Source organism: Vulpes lagopus, chromosome 5 (genome assembly GCF_018345385.1).
Source record: "Vulpes lagopus strain Blue_001 chromosome 5, ASM1834538v1, whole genome shotgun sequence".
Taxonomy (NCBI): Eukaryota; Metazoa; Chordata; class Mammalia; order Carnivora; family Canidae; genus Vulpes; species Vulpes lagopus.
Genome location: NC_054828.1, coordinates 84,560,433 through 84,579,533, shown reverse-complemented (window position 1 = coordinate 84,579,533; position 19,101 = coordinate 84,560,433). Strand labels below are relative to the sequence as shown.

Genomic DNA, 19,101 nt, shown 5'->3' with positions numbered 1-19,101 from the left:
AAAGGGGCTTTGCCTGCATATCAGGGCATGCCTTCAACTTTCAGCCAGGCAGTTGTCAACTCTGCCTTAGCCTTCCTTTTCTTCTTGCACAGAGACTCAAGCACAACCAGAGATAAAGGGCGTGGCCTTTTCGGGTCTTTCCTGAGAATAACATAGGCCTATATGCATGTAAACAGTCTTCTGGAGTCCCAGGAATAGGTCAAAGTTTTTCAATACATCTATGGACATCTTCCGTGGATCTACCTTTAAGCTTTGGGTTAGTCTATTGTTTGCCTCAATTGTTATCTATCATTTCAGCATTATAACATTAAAACACTTGCCTGTAAATGTTCTTGAAAAACACCCCATGTTCACCTACACACAACTACACACACACACACACACACACACACACGCTCACCCACAGACTTTTAACACTGGATAGCTCTGAGTGAGATTAAATAAAGACAAGTTTCTTGAATGGCATCTTCCAGGGAACTACCAGACAGATCAAATACTGACAATTTGGGGGGAATGAAGTTTGAAACAAGTGTGGCCCTGTTTTACTCCCTCCAGTCCTGGGAAAGCAGGCTGATATTTTTCAAGGTTATTACTGAGCTGATAATAGAGATGGGACTAGTGGAAGTTAAATGCCACAAAGCTTATTGTTCTTAGCAAGATTCAGCCACTTCTCTTGAATAAATGTTCATTGGGCTGCTATAAACCTTTGGTTAATCTCCAGAGTTTTGGATACATTTTCTGAAGTTTTGCCAATTGTTTTTGTTGCTTCTATCAAGGGGTGAATTCTTAGGTCTTTACTACACCATTTTCTCTGCCGTAACCCTACTTTCTTTAAAAGATCCCAGCTAGTTTTCTCCCCATGGCTTTTTGCAACTATACAGTGATTATTAATGTGTAAATATTTGAATGTCTATAATGAGTACTGGTATGAGGTATAAAATGACTTACCAAAAAAAGACATCTCAGAAATTACTGTCTAATATACATAGGATCTTGTTCTACTTAAGAATGTTACTAGGCATAATATGTAAATTTCTAACCCATCTCTTTCTGGGGGGCTGTTACCTTTGCCTTGTTTATATTTTACAGATTTCATTAATTCAAATGTTTATTCATTCTCAGTTGAGGAAAAATCTATTTGGTCCAAATATTTGCAACCAGTGGTATATGACTTGCTCTTGGCCCCAAACACTAACTGGATCCTTCTCATTATCTACAGATGCATGACATATTAATTGACAACAGCTATTAGAACAATTCCTAGGCTTTCATCTAGAGTAGCTCTACTAGTTTAAGAGAGGATTTTCCTATTGTCAACTCCCCCACTCAGAGAACATGAAAACTACAATCTAAAGTGTGAAAAAATATATACAAATATAAATAAATAAATAAATAAATAAATAAATAAATAAATAAATATCTGGATCTCTGTCTTATCGATATATTCATCAATACATTGATGTACTCTATTTACAGGGACAATATTTCTCAGGATGCAATGTACAATCCCTGAATTATTTTCACCTCCCATCACTGTCCAATTCTTCTCAAAATTAATGTCTTCAGCCAGATGAAAGACTTAGGGACACAGACATGTAGCAGGACACTAGAGGCCTCAAAAAGTATTGAGATATCTGATCAGGTATTTTACTGGTACACACATTCTTTCTGTCTTCTGAATCAGGGATTGAAAGTTAAAAAGTGATCACTTTTTCCTACTGGGGGCTGAGAGTGAAAGAGTGATTAAAGTTTTCTTAATTGTTTTCTATCTGGTAGCCATTAAATGTTTGTGTATATGTTTTTTTCCATTAAGTGTGTGTGTGTGTGTGTGTGTTTTAAGATTTTATTTGTTTATTCGTGAGAGACACAGAGAGAGAGCCAGAAGCACAGGAAGAGGGAGAAGCAGGCTCCATGCAGGGAGCCTGACGTGGGACTCGATCCTGGGTCTCCAGGATCACGCCCTGGGCTGAAGGCAGTGCTAAACCACTGAGCCACCCAGGCTGCCCCATTAAGTGTGTTTTTATTTTATTTTTTGAAGTTTATTTGTCTTTCTCACTTATTTTGCTTAGCATAATACTCTCTAGCTCCATCCATGTTGTTGCAAATGGCAAGATTTCATTCCTTTTTATGGCTAAGTAATGTTCCATTGTGTGTGTGTGTGTGTGTGTGTGTGTGTGTTATTTCTTTTCTTTTTAAAAAAGATTTTATTTATTTGAGAGAGCACAAGTGGGGAGAAGGGCAGAGGGAGAGGGAGGAGCAGACTCCTTGCTGAGCAGGGAGCCCAGCATGGGGCTTCATCCCAGGACCCCAAGATCATGACTACGCACCCAGGCATCTCTATATCACCTCTTCTTTACCTGTTCATCAATTGATGGACACTTGGGCTGTTTCCCTAATTTGGCTATTGTAGATACTGCTGCTATAAATACCTGGGTGCATGAAACCCTTTAAGTTAGTATTTTTGTATTCTCTGGGTAAATACTGAGTAGTGTGAATGCTGGATCACAGGGCAGTTGTATTTTTTACCAGTATACTTGTTTCCTTTATTTAAACTCTCATTTATTTCCCAAAAGCTGTCTCTGCTATACGGAACCTCAGAATCTAACAGGTGTCTTGGAATTCTTCCTCTGGGGTTCTTGGATGATCTGTGACCTTCAGTATTTTTAACTTTTTGATGAGGCTCCATTCAGCTTACCAAAGTGGCTGCACCAGTTTGCATTCCCACCAAAGTGCTCCCCTTTCTCTACATCTTCACCAACATCTGTTGTTTTCTGAGTTGCTAATTTTAGCTATTCTGACAGGTGTGAGGTGGTATCTCATTGTGGTTTTGATTTGTATCTCCCTGATGCCGAGTAATGTGGAGCATTTTTTCATAGGTCTGTTGGCCATTTGTATGCCTCCTTGGGAAAAAAATGCCTGTTCATGTCATCTCAAGCTATGCTCAATTTTATGTTTCCCAAATGTATGTTTTTCCTTCAATCCAGGGTCAGAAAACCCACAGTTCCTTGGCTTTAATTCCACCTATACCATATCCTATCTCTTTGCCATTTCATTTCTTCAAGGAGCCTTCACTGGTACCCTCTGTTCCAGATTAAGTATCTCTCCTATATGCCCCCATACCCTTTTTTACTTCCCTCATCACAGCATGTACTGTAATTGCCTGTTTATCTGTCTTTTACTCCATTAGACCATAAGCTTCCAGAAAGCACACATATCTCTAATTCACAGTTGTAACCCAAGGACCAACCACCAAGCTAAACACAGAGTAGGTTTTTCTTGTGTTGTTGATTTTAGCTATTCTGACAAAGCGTGATCTCTCATTACAGTTGTGATTTGTATTTCCCTGATGATCAGTGATGTTGAACATCTTTTCATATGTCTGTTGGCCACCTGCATTTACTTCTTTGAAAAAATGTCTATTCATGTCTTTTGCGCAATATAATTGGGACTATTCATTTTTCGAGTGTTGAGTTTTATGAGTTCTTTATATATTTCTGATACTAACCCTTTATCAGATATGTCATTTGCAAATATCTTCTTCTGTTCCATAGGTCGCCTTTCAGTTTTGGTGATTTGATTCCTTCCCTGTGCAGAAGTTTTTTATTTTGATATAGTCCTAATAACTTATCTTTTATTTTGCTTCCCTTGCTTCAGAACACATGTACAGAAAGGTGGTATGGCTGATGTGAAAAAAATTACTGTCTATGTTCCCTTTTAGGATTTCTAGGTTTGGGGATCCCTGGGTGGCGCAGCGGTTTGGCGCCTGCCTTTGGCCCAGGGCACGATCCTGGAGACCCGGGATCGAGTCCCACATCAGGCTCTCAGTGCATGGAGCCTGCTTCTCCCTCTGCCAATGTCTCTGCCTCTCTCTCTCTCTCTGTGACTATCATAAATTAATAAAAAAAAAAAAAAAGGATTTCTAGGTTTTTATGTCTCACATTTAGGTCTTTAACCTATTTTGAATTTATTTTTGTATATGGTTTAAGAAAGTGTTCAGTTTCATTCTTTTGCATGTTGTTGCCCAGTGTACCCAACATCATTTATTGAAAAGATTGTCTTTCTCTCATTGGATATTCTTTCCTGCTTTGTCAAAGATTAAGTGACCACGTAATTAAGGGTTCATTTCTGGGTTTTCTATTCTGTTCCATTGATTTCTGTGGCTATTTTTGTGCCAATACCATACTGTTTTGATTATTATAGCTTTGTAATATAACTTGAAGTCTGGAATTGTGATGTGTCTAACTTTTTCTTTTACAAGGTTGCTTTGGCTATTTTGGGTTTTTTGTGGTTCCATATAAGTTTTCAGCTTTGGGTAGTATAGACATTTTAATAATATTTATTCTTCCAATCCATGAGAATGGAACAGCTTTCCATTTCTTTGTGTCATCTTCAACTTCTTTCACTGGTGTTTTATATTTTTCAGAGTACAAGTCTTTCAACTCTTTGGTTAGGTTGATTCCAAGGTATCTTATTGTTTTAGTGAAAGTTTTGCTTCTTTGCCAATTTGGATGGTTTTTATGTCTTTTAGTTGTCTGATTGCTGTGGCTAGGACTTCCAGTACTATGTTGAATTAAATTGGTGAGAGTGGGACATCCCTATCTTGTTTCTGACCCCAGAGGAAAAGCTTTTCCCCATTTAGGATGATCTTAGCTGTGGGTTTTTTAATGTCCTTTATTATGTTGAGGTATATTCCCTCTAAACTGACTTTGTTTTTAACATGAACGGATGTTGTACATTATCAAATGTTTTCTCTACATCTATTGAAAATGATCACATCGTTCTGTTGTTTTCTTAATGTGCTGCATTTCACTGATTCATTTGTAAATACTGAACTACTTTTGCAACCCCATTAATAAATGGGGTTAAATAATAAATAAAATAATAAATAATAAATCCCCATTAATTTGTTTTTAAAATCATAGCCTTGCACATAGTGGATATTTATTTTAGTTCCTGGTTATAGACTTAATAATTAATTCTAGAATTGAGCATTTTTATGGTTCTTTTTTTTTTCTTTCCCAGTAGCATCCTAGTGGGGAATTAGAAGCAGTTATACCAGGCACTCTTAGTTATTACCATTAGATACTTGTCTGGTCCTCTTAAAGTTAAAAAAAAAATCTGCCTAAAACTAGGTAAAATTTGTTTGTGTGCAATTTCTACACATATAAAGATGTCTATTGACAAATAATGAAAAATAAATTCATATCTAAACTGAACCAAGTTGTCTCTTGTGGACCACTCAAAATGTTATCCCAACAATCAAAACCTGACACCATACCAACTCAGTATTCTTATCTTAAAATCCCCACAGGAAATATTTATTGAGTTCCTGTATGGGGTGCTATATCATTTTCTAAATCTGCACTTCTCCTGTGGTGATCTCATAGGGTGCTGTGGGATATTTAAAAATTCTAAGGAAACAACAGTGATACTTGGTATCTATTATACAGTATACAAGCTACTAGCTCAAAGTAGTTTAAAGTTTCAATATGAGATAATGCCACATTCAAAGCTTCTGTATCTTTGCAAAGCTAGATTTTTGACAGTTTCTATAGTAAAAGCTGCAAATAACTGTGGTTGTGTAAAATTTCATCTCAGAGTTTGAGAAGTGCTTTAACACCTGGACAGATCTCATTAGTAAGTAACTATGGTTACTTATGAACAAAGTAAGATGTTTTCTTTCAAAACCCAAAACTAAAAGCATTAAGTTGTTAGATCAAAACAATAAGTATTTATATCTTAATAACTTACAGCTGTTTGAAAAAACACTTCTTGTGTTTTTATGTATTCTACATAATGAGGAGGAAAAACTCCATGGGCACTGTGAACAGAAAAAACCTGGAAACCTTTGTCTAAAATGGAGTCCACTAATCTAAACCATTATCCATGTAATTTTCTTCATTAAATACTTATTAAATGTTTACATATACATAATACATCTTGCCAAAAAACTCACTTTTCTGAACCAGAGACTGAGGCATGAGTGGATCCATACTTTACTGAAGGATTAAATATCACTGAGCTTTTATTATGTCCTTCTAGAATCAACCAGCCAATTCACAAATACAATTTCAAAAAATAAAATTCTGAATAATTTATGCAGAGTACCTGAGTGTGAGCTCTCAACGGTAGTGTCTGATTTGGAATCCAAAGATGGAGGAATTTGTCTTAATTGTGGAACATAGTACATCTGTGTACTACCAGGAGGTTTATACGGCAACAGTGAAGGCTGGGCTAAGGAGATAAAAATCAGAAAAATTAATAATAAAACATTTATTAATTCACTAAATAAATATTGAGTGCCTTTCATGTGCCAAGCAACGTGCAAAATTCTTGGAATATATCACGGTGCCTGGCTGGTTGAATTAGAAGAACATGTAAATTGATCTTGGCGTTGTAAGTTCGAGCTATTGGAAATGTGGAGATTACTTAAATAAATAAATAAAGTAAATAAATAAATAAACTTCGAAATTAAAAAAAAAAGATTCTTGGGATAGATCAGTGAACTAAAATAGAAAAATATCCCTGCCTTTAAGAAGAGCTAGCATTCTAGAGGAAGGAGGTATACAGGAAACAACATATTAAATGAATAAATTAGTATTTTAATAAGTCACAAATTATATGAAAAAGACAATTAGAATATGCTGAGGGGTATTAGTAAAACTACTGGAGAAATCGGGGCAGGATGCCATTTAAACAGATGGTAGGGTAGGCCTCACTGAGGTGAGTTTTTTAGCAATCTATTCCATGCTAATATATATTTCTACACACCAGCAAAAACCACATAGGAAAAGATACCGTTTACAATGTCATGAAACAAAAAATATTATCAAATACCTAATGAGTACATGTAAGGAAAGATTTCTTTACTGAAAACTGCAAAATGTTGATGAGTAAAATTAAAAAAAAAAAAAGAAAAATGGGTATATCATACTTAGAAGTTAAAATACTCAATTATGTAGACATGCTAATTATCCTCAATATTAAAAAAAAAGAAATACATAAAAGTAAAAAAGATAAAGTCTTACCACTCGAAGATAACTATTATTAATATTTTAATATATTTCTTATGTGTCCTTTCCCTCTGGCGTATGTGTTTACATAGCTGTCTACATATGCTATGTATAGTACGGAATTCAGTGCTTCTACTTTGCATTTATAACAAAACATTCATTTTATTTCCTGTCTTTACATTTTATATGGCTTTACTATAGATTAAATGTATTTAACCCTTCTCATAATGTTGAAAATTTAAAGCAGAGTTAAATTTTCAATTATAAAGAATTCAGTGAATAAAGATTTTCCTGTTTATAGCATATCCATTTTCCCCTGCTGCGCCACCTCAGGTAAATTCTCTGACTAGAGAGTGAAAAAAATGTATCATTTATAGTTTGTTTTAAAAAATACTAGCTGCTAAAATATTTTATAAAATGTCTGTTTCAAAGTAGTAAGTGTATAAAAGGGGAAATTTTAAACAACAAAAAAAATAGGGTGCAGCCTTCAGTTCTTTTTGGTCATATAGTAGTCATTGTTAGAATATTGATTTATTAATTTTCTTCCTCTACCAGTTGTATATTAAGCTTGATAGTATTGGTTAGATTTACCACTAAATTTACCACTGCAAAAAATAATAATAATAATTGAGAATTACAATGGACCCACAGAGCAAGAATGGCTGACATATAGAAATAGAGAAATCTGAAACAGATAAATGGCTTTTCAAAATTCTTTACAACTTGTTTAGATGCAATACTAAAGTTACTTTGGACTGACTCCTATGGGGGAAGAAGTGACTACACAGCAAATAATACTCTTGGGAAAGGAAAAAAAGAAGACTAGACAAAGAAAACAACTATAAAATTTATAAACTTTTGAAAAATTTATAAAACTTTGAAAATAGAACCAAATATATACATATAGTATATTAGTCTGAATTTGTTAATTCTGAGTATTGAACAGTCATGTGTTTAACTTACTATTCTTTGTAAGTTAAAATGTTTTCATACAAAAAAAATCACAAAATTTTACTTTTTAATACACAGTATTAAAAATAATATTTTGGGGTACACCTGGGTGGCTCAGTGGTTGAGCGGCTGCCTTTGGCTCAGGGCGTGATCCTGGAGTCCGGGGTGGTCAAGTCCCACATCGGGCTCTCTGCATGGAGCCTGCTTCTCCTTCTGCCTACGTCTCTGCCTCTTTCTCTCTGTGTCTCTCATGAATAAATAAATAAAATCTTAAAAAAATAATAATAATATTTTGGGACATCTGGGTGGCATCAGAACAAGGCATATAAAACAGCCAAACTCCAAATGACCAACAAAACCCCTGAGTGAAAAAAGGCAAATGTCTGTTTTCACAAAGCACTGAGATTTTTGAGGTGGTTTTATAGTCCACCTCAAAGTCCACGAGTATCAAGTATTGCAAGTATCAGTATGGCACTAGGTAACTGACATATGTTCTTTGTGATACTTGTGAACTTTAGATTTGGGTTTTTTAATTTCACCATAAAAATGTATAAGAATTATAACCATCTTAACATACAAATGTATTCATTTAAATTAAATTCATTCAGGGGATGTCTGGGTGGCTCAGCGGTTTAGCGACTGCCTTTGATCCAGGGTGTGGTCCTGGAGTCCCAGGATCGAGTCCCACATCGGGTTCCCTGCATGGAGTCTACTTCTCCCTCTGCCTGTGTCTCTGCCTCTTTCTCTCTGTGTCTCTCATGAATAAATAAATAAAATCTTTAAAAAAAAAAAGGATAAATAAATAAACTAATTAAATTCAGTCAAAGTTAAATGCTGAACCAAGAAATTTTCTTTATATATGTAGGTATATCCCGTCTTTACCTAAAGACAGATAACCTTTTTTTGCATAAGAAGGAAAACTGAAAATAATATTTTAAGTAGACTTGTGCAAACTATTAAATTCTTTAAAATTAGTAATTTAAAGTTCCCACTCTCATTTGAGGAAGGAATGGGAACTTAATTATTAATTTTCCTGTTACTGTTCTGAAAAAGAAAATCATATGCTCTATTTTGAATGTTACATAGTATAAGCACAATTGAAATACAACTGTCACAATAGCATAGGAACACTCTAAATGTAGGTCTTAGGGTAGAGACTGCTAGTTATTCATAAAAATCTACTTCTTTATTCTTAAAATCACAGCTAAACAATTTCCTAGCTAAGAGAAAGTGGTCTGAACCACTTCTAGGCCTAGCACATGTGCTTCTCTATACTTTTTTTTGTCCCTTCTAGTTGACTGTGATGGTGAATCGGAAGTAATTGTGGATTCTGTGTTTTAAAGACAGGAGAGCTTCAGTCTGCCTGGGTCCTTGGTCATGGTTTTATAAGCAAGAAACAGACTGGTATCATGTTTGCACAATTACATATTTTTGCATCTATTTCTTACAATATGTAACATTTAATATAATACAAGATGACAATAATTCACCTGCCCACCTAAAACCAGACCTCCATAGTTTTTAAGTTTTCAAGAACTAATTCATTAAGTATTATAAGATAAAAATAGGTCAAACACAAGCATGAATTCCACATAAATTGTTAACTCCACTAGAAATTAAATCAAAAACATGATCACATTCCTTTCTTAGCTATGTAAATAAAAATATGGATAGAATCATGTGGATCCTAATGTTTAAAATTAAAATTAGGTTTTCTGACTAGAAAGACCTCCTCACAATTTTCTGAGATCATTACATATAAAAGTTGGTAATATGATCTAAAACGTAATCACATTCTCTCACCATCTGTGCCATGAGGATGAGTAATCTGCTGGACTGAAGATGATGAGGCAAACTTGACAGGACCTTTGCCCAGCTTCTGGGTACTGGGCTCTGAAATTGCAAGTCCACGATCTTTGGCATTAATAAAAATCTCAGATGAAAACATGGTTTTTCCTGGACTTTCTGTTGTTATCTGAGTGACTGCATCAGATGACAATTTTCCAGGGAAGGCAGAAAATGGGGCCTTAATCCCCTCTGATGATCTGAACAAAAGAGAAAAAAGACACAACAGGTCATATCCATGGCTTATCAAATACTGTAATCTCTTTCCAAAGGTAGCTTCAAGGAATATTTTGTGGAGATACATCAAACTCCAATGGTTATTTCTGCAGTACCCTTTGCTATCTTAAATACTTATGCTGCAATCATGCAGGAGTTTATTCATTTTAAAATCTACTTTAAATTTCAATTCAGAATGTTAGTATATAATTTTGCTGAGGAAATGGTACTTTTCAGTTGAAGTAAAAAATATAATCATTCTTGAGAAACTACTAGAAGCCTACTATAAATTAAGGGACTATGCTAAATGCATAGAGTGTACAAAAGTAAATAAGAAATGAAGACTTGCCTCAAAAAGTTGTCAGTGGGAAGAACCAGAGGTTTGTAAGACTATAATCATATATATTAAGATTTCAGACAATAGTAAGACAGAATAAATGATTGAATAAATAAAAAATGAGAGGAGACAAATCTTGTTTACAAAATAATTCCAAAAAATATGTGATAACTCCCCATTCAAGGAGGTGAAGATTAATCCCTTTTCCCTTGAGTATGGGCTGGACTTTGTAACTAGATTCCAAAGAACAGAGAAATAAAGAGGGATAAATAGTAATGTTACAGTGGAGAAACATAGCAAACACTATATTATTCAAGTGATGAAGGTTCACATCACCAATGTTGTCATGTGGATGTCACATAATCTCTGCTATGATATAAAGAGGTGGGCATTTCCTTTTTATGATATTCTTTGCCAAAACCCATAATTCCAGTCAGTCACGAGAAAAACATCAGTCAAACCCAGACTGAGGGGCATTCAACCGAATATCTGACCAATATTCCTCAAAACTGTCAAAATCATGAAAAACAAGGAAGGAATGAGGAATTAACTATTACTGATAAGAGGATATTAAAGAGACCTGACAGCTAACTAAAGGGAATGGTGATATATATTGGGTCTTGGAACAAAAAAAAAGGCTATTGGTGGAAAAAATGTGAAACATAAATAAAATCTGGAGTGTAATTAATAGTAACATACAAATGTTGGCTTCTTAATTTTGACAAATGTACACTATGGTAATGTAGATGTTAATAGGACAAGCAGGGAGATGGGTATAGGGAACTCTACTATTTTTGTATCTTTTCTGTAGATCTAAAATTACCCAAAAATAAGAAGTTACTGAGGTATCTGGATGGCTCAGTTATTTAAGCATGTGACTCAATTTGGGCTCAGGTCATGATCTCAGGGTCATAGGCTTGAACTTTGCTTGGGATTCTCTCTCTCTCTCTCTCTCTCTCTCTCCATCTGCCACTCCCCCTGCTCACACACTCTTACTCTCTCTCAAATAAATAAAAATAAAATAAATAAAAATAAAATTCAATAACAGGTTATTTTTTAAATAGAGTAACATTATTTTAGAGTAATAGTTATATCATAAAACAGAAGAACTTTTGAATTTCTACCCTCTGCCTACTATTAACTAACTAAAAAAGACAATTAGGAGAAAAGAAGATAGACCAATCTCCTTTATGAATATGAAAGCAAGAATCCTAAACAAAATCCAAAACGAAATGTTGTATGTATGTGAATTCCTACCAAGATGGTTTACTCCTGGAATGCAAGGTGAGTTAACACTCAAAAGTCAATCAATATGATTCACTATACCAATAAAATAAAGGAGAAAACATATATGACTATGTAAGCATAGTCAAATAAAGCATTTGATAAAACTCAGTAATTACGTAGATGAAAACTCACAGCAATGGGAAACCACAAAAAACTTTACAGTGACCATCCATCTTATTTATACTGAAACACAGAAAATGTTCACTGTGAGATTAGTAACAAAATAAGCATGCCAATTCTTACCATTTCTGTTCAACTTTAGTTAAGGTCTTAAATGGTATTTAGCAGTCAGGAAAAAGAAACAAGAGGTAGAAAGGTAGAAATATTGTCCTGTTCATATTTGATATAATTAAGTACAAAGAAAATCCAAAACAATCTAAACATAGCTCATTAGAATATAAATAAGTTTTTAGGAAACTTGCCAGATATGATATAAAAATTTTTAAAAATCCACTACCTTTTTTGGCAAAAAATATGCCATTTATAATATGATCACAAACATCAAATACCTAATAGTAAATGTAATAAAAAATGTAAGAACTCTAAGTAGGAAGCTAGTAATCATTAAAATTAAAGGTAATCTCAATAGGACTTCCACTTCCAAGTAGGAGGTAGTATGTCACCATAGGTCATCATCATTCCTGCTGCAACAAGCAAATAAAATTAAATTATAAAAATCAGAGTTAAAAGAAATTACAGAGCTATGGAAGCAATGAAGAAACAGTATCATCTAATATGCTAGAGAGGGAGATTTTGGAGATTATGGTCAGGGACTGAGTGTAGGCAGACATACACCTCTGGGAAAGAGAAATCACCAGAGCTTTTGATGAACTCATGGGCTGACCTGATGGAGTGAAATCTAGCAGAATGCCAAGCCAATTCTCCCCACAGGACATTTTCTTAGTATCAGGACAGTATGGGAGAATGAAGAACTGAGTCAGAAAAGCAGAGTGAAATCTCCTTCACAATTCATGGCACTGATAACAAATCAAGTCCCATTAGACAGAGGGCCCATAACAAACCTCAGGTCTCCTCCTCAAGACATTTACCAAATTTTGAATCTCAATAAGGGAGAAAGCAAAAAAAAAAAAAAGAAAGAAAAGCAAAAAAAAAAGGCAGGAAGCTAAATAACTACTGCCTGAGGGAGAAAACTTTTAAAGCAGAGGATACACTCCAGACTCACAATTAAAAAACCCAGTAGTGGGATCCCTGGGTGGCGCAGCGGTTTGGCGCCTGCCTTTGGCCCAGGGCGCGATCCTGGAGACCAGGGATCGAATCCCACATCAGGCTCCCGGTGCATGGAGCCTGCTTCTCCCTCCGCCTGTGTCTCTGCCTCTCTCTCTCTCTCTGTGACTATCATAAATAAATAAAAAATAAAAAAAAATAAATCTTGGATTTAAAAAAAAAAAAAATTTAAAAAAAAAAAAAAATAAAAAATAAAAAAATAAAACATAAAAAACCCAGTAGTGCCATCCCCAAGAAGCGGGCTGAGCCAGGAAAAGTGAAATCACTTGCAATATTTGAGTCCTTATGCAACAAATTTCCATTAAGAAAGTATAACTATAGTGAATACATACTTGGGCTCCTCTAACATTTGCCATACTTTTTTTTTCTGATACTTTTTTCCCCTTTTTAAAAAAATTTTAAATTATTCTAAAGCTGCAAGAGCTGAGAGCTGAAAGAGCTGAACTCAAATATCTGAAAGACTAAACTGAATATCTTACTGTATTTACTTATTGAAGAATCCAAGATCTGTCAGGCTTAAAGCAAAAATCCAGGGAGGCCACAAATCAGAAAAAATCAGAAGTTTAATTAGTTCACTACAGCTCCACTCTATTGCTGACCTACTAAAATTCCTGACATGACTGAAGTGATCAGCTACTTCATATGATTAACTGAGGAAAGGGCAAATCCTCTGGTTGGAAAATAACAGCATCCTCAGTTCCTACAATTTTTTTTAATTTACAATATCCAGTACATAATCAAAAATTACAAAATTTGCCAAGCAGAAAAAAGTAAAAGTTGAGAGAAAAAACAGACAAAAAAAGTAAAAGTTGAGAGAAAAAACAGACAAGAAAATTGTTTTACAGAGGATTCAGATATTGGAATTAGTGCAGAAAGGACTTGAAAATGATTGTGAATATATTAAGAGATCAAAATATGGGAGATAATAGATAAAAACAAAGGGTATCTCAATAAAAATGAGAATCTACTTTTTGCAATCAATGCAGAAAAAAAAAAAAAGAACAAATCCCAGCAGACCTCAGGAAATACTAATAATTTTTTTAGGCTCAAATAAAACAATCTAACATAGTACAGAACTATAGGAAAGAATGAAGGCACCTAAAATCTGTGTCTGTGTGTATATGTATGTGTGTATAATATACATTCAAGGAGTATAATATACATTCAAGGAGTGTGTATAATATACACACATACATATACACACATACAAAAACACCTTTTTATATATACTTGTATATTCTATATTTTATATGAAATGAAATAAATAGGCAACAACAATGTCTTGTGGTGATTTATAAAAAGGTGGAAAATAAATACATTCACAAAAGCAGGAGCAGGCAAATGGAGCTAAACTATTCTAAGAGTCTTCATTGTTTGGGACACCTGTGGCTCAGTCAGTTGAGTGGCCAACTCTTGATTTCAGCTCAGGTCATGATCTTAGGGTTGTGAGATCAAGCCCTGAATTGGGGTCCATGCTGAGCAAAGGAGCCTGCTTAAGATTCTCTCTCTCCCTCTCCCTCTATCTTCTCCACCTGGGTTCAGGCACATTCTCTCTCCCTAAATAAAAAATAATAAATAAATAAGTCTTCATTGCTCATAAAGTAGAAAGAATATCAATTTAAAATGAATTGTAAGTCAAGGAAGTATAACCTCTGGGATAATCATTAAAAGAATAATACAAGTATGTATAATAAAAAAATCCAACAAAGGAAATAGTATGAAATAAAAATAATCAATTAAAATAATAAAGGACAGGGAAAACAAATAGAAATAAATGCAAAATGGAAAACCTTAAAACAATCATCTCAATAATTATACTAAATATCAATGATCTAAATATCTGAATTAAAATGCAAATATTAACAGGATAAAAATAAAACCAAATCATATGCTATTCACAAGAGATACACTTTAGCATAAGGTGATACACTGAAAGTAAAAGGTTTGAAAAAGATATACCAAGGAAATGCTAATTTTAAAAAAAGCATCATTTCTCCTTTTCCTCCTCCTGTCTTTTTATTTTTGCCTTGGATGGAGAGAATAAGGTAGGCACCTATACAGGGTAAGGTAACAGTACCCCAGAGTAAGGTAAGAGTCTCATGAGTGAGGAGAGTGCCCAAGAAAGAGTAGCCTAACACAGGATATCATAATCCAATCAGGGCAAGGAGAGAATCTGTGGAGGTGTGGCCATATATAAAATACCAGAGCTTGATCAGGATAAGGAAGGTTTCAATGGAAAGGAAGGTCCAGCTTGGCATGTGGATTGATACCAAGCAGAATGAGGAAGGTGTCTCTAGAGTGGGGCAGCCTGACAAAGAGTGGAAGATCTGGACTAGAGTGTAGAAAACATATGGAGGTATGCCCCTCCATAGAGAGGCAGCCTGGACTGGGAAGTCAGATTCTCCTGAGGAGGGTGGCATCCAAGGACTAAAGGTGGCCCAATTTGGTGAGTCAGAGATCAAGCAGGGTAAGGGAAGGCAGGCTGACTTGAAATGGCAGAGCCAGGGTAAGGAGGGTGTATCTACATAGGGTAGCCTATCATCTTGAGTCAGATCCTGAACAGGATAAAGGCATCCAAGCACAGAGGACCATTGTAAAAAATTAAAAGCCTAAGTAGGATAAGGAAGATGCCCATTTGAAAGGCAGTCGAGAAAAGTAAGAGCCTCAAGTATGTAAGAAAGAGCCTATATGAATCGGATAAGCATTCTGATAGGTGTTGGGGGCAGTAAGTCAGAGAACAAGTTGCAAGGAGGTCATCCATGTTGAGGGGTAGTCTAGCGTGGAGTGTCAAAGCCCAAGCTAGGGGAGAAGCACACCCACACAGAAAGGTAGCCTGAATGGAGAGTCAGAATCTAAGTGGTAAGTCAGAATCCTGGCTGGGGAGAGGATGGCAAGAGAGATGGATATTAGTTATACAATGGGAGATTGATCAAATAAATAAATACATAAAACATATTGGAAATAAGGGTTCTCACTATTGGATATAGGAATTACAAAAACAGAAAGAGGAAAAAAGTAAAATGAAATACAATGAGAACTGCAAATATTGGTGTGAGCTTGTGCTTTTTAATATATACCGAAGAAATAAATGTAAATGTATTTGTGTGTGTGTATGTTTGTGTGTCTACACACTGCCACTAAAATGCCTGGGAGCAACCCAAAAGCAATGTGTATACATCCTGCTCAAATCTTGGCTTCAAAATATCTCCTTGAAGAAATCAAGCTCCTTGGAGAAACGGCCAATTCCAGAGGATGGAAAACTACAGGGTCTGAAATATCTTCTTATGCCAGAAAGCAAAGACACATTCAAAAAATAATTGAGACATGTAAAATGGATGCAGAAGACAGCTTGAAAGGGCTGTCACTGGCCATCAAATCAGTGGCATTTTCAGAATGAAAACAAATTGCAATAGTAACACTGAACACAATAAGAAAATGATTTTTTAAGATGTAAAATATTTACACTCAAACCCAACAAAAAAACATGCATCCAGAAGAGATAAAAACTCTATATTCAACAGTTAAAATAAACAGTGCAATTAGAAAATGGCAAAACAACTTGAGAGGCGCCTGGGTGGCTCTGTCACTTAGGTTTCTATCTTTGACTCAGGTTGTGATCCTGGGGTCCTGGGATGGAGCCTTGGTTGGGCTTCCCTGCTCAGCAGAGTCTGCTTCTCCCTCTTCCTTTGCCCCTTCATCTGCTCATGTGCGCACACACACACACACTCGCTCTCTTGCTCTTTCGCTCTCAAATAAATAAAATCTTCCAAAAAACTGGAAAACCAACTTGAACACATACTTTATCAAAGAAAATATACAGCACATGAAAAAGTATTCATCATTATTAGCTATTTAGGGAAATGCAAATTAGAATGATAAAGAACACCCCTTTATACTTAAACAGCTAAAATAAAAAATATTTAGAATATCATATGTTGATAAGGATGTAGAGAAACTGGACCCCTCATACTCTGCTAGTAGAAATGTAAAATGATACAACCACTGTGAAAAAGTTTGGCAGTTTCTTATAAAATATACACATATTTACTATACAACCCAACAATCAGGGCAATTATCCTAGAGTAGAGATTCTCAACCTTGGCACTACTGACATTTTTTTTTTTTTTTTTTTTACTACTGACATTTTGAACCAAATACTTCTTTGTGTGTAGTACTGTGTATTCCAGGATATTCATCAGCAGTTCTGATGCCAATAGAAAATTCTTTGCTAGTTGTGACAACCAAAAATGTCTATCATCTGTTATAGCCAAATGTCATCCTGGGGCCAAAATCACCCGTTTGGGCAGTCTGGGTGGCTCAGCGGTTTAGCACCACCTTCGGCCCAGGGCCTGATCCTGGAGACCTGGGATCCAGTCCCATGTTGGGCTCCCTGCATCGAGCCTGTTTCTCCCTCTGCCTGTGTCTCTGCCTCTCTCTCTTTCTGTCTCATGAATAAACAAATAAAATCTTTAAAAAGAAAAAAAAAAAAATCAATCGTTTGAAAATCATTGTCCTAGAAAAATAAAACTTATGTTAATGTAAAAATAAGTAAATGAATGTTATCAGCAGCTATATTAGTAATAGCAAAAATTAGCAACAACCCAAATGTCCTTCTACAGGATAACTGTGATATATTCAAACACTGGAATACTACTTAGCAATAAAAAGAAAGAACTATGGATACATACAAGAACTCCAATGTATCTTCAGGTCATTAGGCTGAGTAAAAAGAGTTAATCTCAAAGGTTACATGCTACATGATTCCATTTATAGAACATTCTCAAAATGATAAAATCATACAGTAGAGAAACAGATCACTGGTTTCTAGGGGTTAAAGAAGGCAAGGAGCAGGAGTGTGAGTAAAAAGGAACAGATACAAGGAATTCCTTTGTGATGACAGAATGCCTCTGTATCTCGATTATGGTAGGAATGTGAATCTGTGTTATTAAATTTCATAGAATTATAGACCTATACATTCAAAAAAAACTGAACTGCATGCAAAAACTGGTGAAATCTAATGAAGGCCTGTAGTCTAGTTATTCATATTGTATAAATGACAGTTTCCTCGTTTTGATAATGTACTAAAGTTACGTAAGATATTACCATTGGAGAAGACAAGTGATGGGTACATGGCACTCTACAAACTATTTTTGGTAATCTGTTGGGAGTATTTTTAAATAAAAAAGTGAAAAAAAGTAATAGACCCATTAAATGAAATAAGAAAGCAAGATTCTGTATGGATATAATAAACAAACTAAAAATCTGCAAAGGAATGAGATACTTACATAATTTCAAAGTACTTCTTCCCACGAAATACATAACTATAAGAAGAAAAAGTAAATTTCTACTGAAGGAACCTAGTAGTCATAACTTTATGAAATAATTAATGTGATAATTGTCAGTAGTGGGACAAATGAAAATTGTGCAACATCTGCTAAGATATAATGAGAATTCAAGGTCACCTCGATGATATTCCTAACAGAAACCTAATCAGGAGAGACAAGCAAGAAACCCAAATTGAAAAACATTCTACAAAGTAAATGATCTGTAATCTTCAAAAAGTCAAGAAAGTCAAGGAAAGAGTGAAGAAATGTTCCAGACCAAAGGAAATTAAGCATCATGACAAATGCAACATGAGATTTTTGAACTGCCTCCTCTTATAAAAATCTTAAATGGCATAACCAAAAATTCTAAATAGTGTCTGTAATGCAGCACTGATATTAATTTCCTAATTTTCATGGCTTTATTGGAGTTATATAGGAAAACGTTTTTATAGGAAATGATACAGTGATGGGGCAGCATGTCAGCAACTTACTCCCAAATGGTTAAGGAAAATAAGAGATATTAACATAATACTTTCAGATACTGATTAAACAGGCACACAAAAATTCAGTAAAAATGAAGATTTCAACATACCAGTCAATCAGTTGGACCAAATTGACATATACAGAATGTCACATTCAGGAACTGCAGAATATGTACTACTATCAACTGTACATTGATCAAAATAAAAATCTACCGTAACATGATGCAATTTTAAGAAATTTAAATATACTGAAATCATTTAGAATATAATCTCAATGACCACAATAGGATTATCTAGATAGAATCATTTCTACATAGCCCAAGGAAAAACAAATGGTAACAGAAAGGAGAAAATATTTAGAACAAAGGTAATAATAAGAAACTACATAAAAATCTGTGTAT

At 34.8% G+C, this 19,101-nt stretch overlaps 1 protein-coding gene across 4 annotated transcripts in view; it reads right to left on the bottom strand.

The window, feature by feature from the left end:
• The window catches only part of ALMS1 (ALMS1 centrosome and basal body associated protein), a 223,728-nt gene that overhangs the window by 76,226 nt on the left and 128,401 nt on the right, over positions 1–19,101 (bottom strand). For all 4 annotated transcript variants that reach the window (XM_041754600.1, XM_041754601.1, XM_041754602.1 and 1 more), the window contains exons 12-13: positions 9,768–10,009; positions 6,109–6,234 (exon numbers count right to left, since the gene is read on the bottom strand). In XM_041754600.1, coding sequence (XP_041610534.1) covers positions 6,109–6,234; positions 9,768–10,009 — 368 coding nt within the window. The remainder of the gene's footprint in view (positions 1–6,108; positions 6,235–9,767; positions 10,010–19,101) is intronic.